The sequence below is a fragment of the Mus caroli genome, chromosome 8, assembly GCF_900094665.2.
Source record: "Mus caroli chromosome 8, CAROLI_EIJ_v1.1, whole genome shotgun sequence".
NCBI lineage: Eukaryota > Metazoa > Chordata > Mammalia > Rodentia > Muridae > Mus > Mus caroli.
Window position 1 is genome coordinate 98,161,015 of NC_034577.1, and position 2,251 is coordinate 98,163,265.

Below are 2,251 nucleotides of genomic sequence, written 5' to 3' on the forward strand. Positions count from 1 at the left end.
CTTTGTAGACCAGGCTGGCCTCGAACTCAGAAATCCGCCTGCCTCTGCCTCCCGAGTGCTGGGATTAAAGGCGTGCGCCACCACGCCCGGCTTGGAGTTTACTTTTTATGGTTAGGTTAACTCAAGTGGGGTACAGATTCTACTTGTTCCCTTCGCCCCGCCCCTCACTCTCTCACAAGACACACCCTTGGTCGGCCTGGCCCACCTGAGCTCCCAACTCCGCCCAGAATCCCCATCTTTGTCCACGTCCAGCCCCGCCCCTCACTCAGGTTTCCAGCCCCGCCCCTCTCCCGGATCTACCAGGCCCCTCCCCCGTTGGCCCCACCCCTCACTCGTCGGCTCCGCCCCTCACTCCGGTTTTACCGGCCTTCGGGCTGGCCCTTCACCGGGATCCCACCAGACCCCGCCCCCGACAGGCCCCGCCCCTCTTCGATGAGCGATGCCTGCAGTTGCGGGCTATGGCCACAGGGCGGCAGCCGCGTGACTCGGGCTGGGCCGCTCTGGGCCGCGCTCCTCGTTCACCCTCGGACTCCGCTCCGACTGCTAGTGGCAGCTCTGCCCGCGCCGAGAGCCGACCTGCACGGCTCCTAAGCGGCGGACCCACCACCTCGGCTCCTTCGAGCCGGACCGAGGCCGCAAGCAGCACCGCGGGGTGTGGGGCGGACCCAGGATATGAAATGACAACGTCAACCCTCCAGGTACTTGGGTGCGGCGCGCCCGCGGAGGCCCAAGGCGGCAGGGCCTGCGGGCCGCGGAGCGGACGGGCGGTGGCCTCCTCGGAGCCCGGCCTGGCGGTCCCTGTCAGGCTGCCTCGTCCCACCCGCGCTGCAGCCTCTCCCGCGCTCGGAGCCTGAAGGACGTCTCCACTGAGCCCCGGCCCAAGCCGAACCGGCGGGCCGGAGCCCAGGACGCGCAGCCGGGGTTGAACTGCCGCCTTGCAGCGGCGCCGCCTCCCCGAGCGCGCCCGGGTCCCGCAGGTCGCTCCGGGAGCGGCGTTCACCCGCTCCTGCCAGGCGCCCTGGCAGCCCCCTGAGCTGCTTCCAACGAGCCCCGGGTTTCTCGGCCAGCCACCCTTCATTCATTCCCTACGTTCTGCAGGGTGATGCTGGGGTGGCGCCGCCCGGATGAAGGAAGGGCTCGTTCTAGAGCTGTCAGAAAGCATAAACACTGTCAGGCCTCAGGCTTGTGTTTAAATCCCAGCCCTGCCACTCACCAGTGTGTCTAGGTTTTGGATGTTGGAATGTTGAATTTCCTCATCGCTAAAAAGGGCAGTGCCCTTGTAGGGTGATTGTCAGACGACCTGAGACAATAATTCAGGGAAAGCAATTATAACATAGGTTCAGCATACCATGTACTCGGTAAGCCTTTGCTAATAAAGTAAGCGTTTGGGTGGAACCAAGTAAGACTTCATGAAGGAAGGGACTTTAGCCAGAGCATCAAAGAGTGAGTGGTATTCGCATACCTGGTGGTGGTGGTGGGGATGGCTGCTCCAAATTTACAGGAGTAAATTTCTGTTCTAGGCTTGAAATTAGATGGAATTCAGAGCTAGAACCTACCATTCACTGCAGAAACTGTTCTGTTTGTTCTAAGGGTTAAACCAACTTCGGCCTGATCCCACCTGCCTGGCCAGAGTTAGCACTACCCGTGAACCAAGAATATTATCCAACGTTTAGGAAACAGTTTTATGAAGAGCTAGCACTCGTGCTATAACGGTCACATATTTAAACTGTACCATCCAAGGCTTTTAGAGGTTGAATCATCACCAAAGAAACTCTATGCCTTTAACCACTGCTCCTCAGCCCTTCTGTCCCATGTAGCATACTCTGTGGCATCGTACGTTGTTGCGTTTGCGTGCATATGCATGTATGGTGTGCATGTGTCTGGGTATGACAGTGCCCGCATACGCATTCCCATGCCCTGTCTGTGTGGGGAGGTCCGAGGATAACATGCACGCATCGGTTCTCTTCTGGATGTTCAACTCAGGCTGTCAGACTCCGGTAGGAAGCGGATTTCTTTTTTCCTGGGATTTCCTTTATTTTTTGACGTTTCATACATGTCAACAATGATTCTGGGTCTTGTGTACTTCCAGCTCCTACCCCACACCCCTCAGGCACAGCCAGTACACCCCCTACTCCTATGTCCCCCCTCTCAGTAACCCGCTGTGCCCAGTTAGTGCTTCTTAAATTCTTTTTTTTTTTGGTTTTTCGAGACAGGGTTTCTCTGTGTAGCTCTAGCTATCCTGGAACTCACT

At 58.0% G+C, this 2,251-nt stretch overlaps 1 protein-coding gene across 1 annotated transcript in view; it reads left to right on the forward strand.

Moving 5' to 3' along the window:
* Positions 1 to 440: 440 nt before the first annotated feature.
* The window catches only part of Vps4a (vacuolar protein sorting 4 homolog A), a 13,295-nt gene continuing 11,484 nt past the window's right edge, over positions 441 to 2,251 (forward strand). Inside the window, exon 1 of the mRNA XM_021170811.2 lies at positions 441 to 698. Coding sequence (XP_021026470.1) covers positions 459 to 698 — 240 coding nt within the window. The 5' untranslated portion in view covers positions 441 to 458. The remainder of the gene's footprint in view (positions 699 to 2,251) is intronic.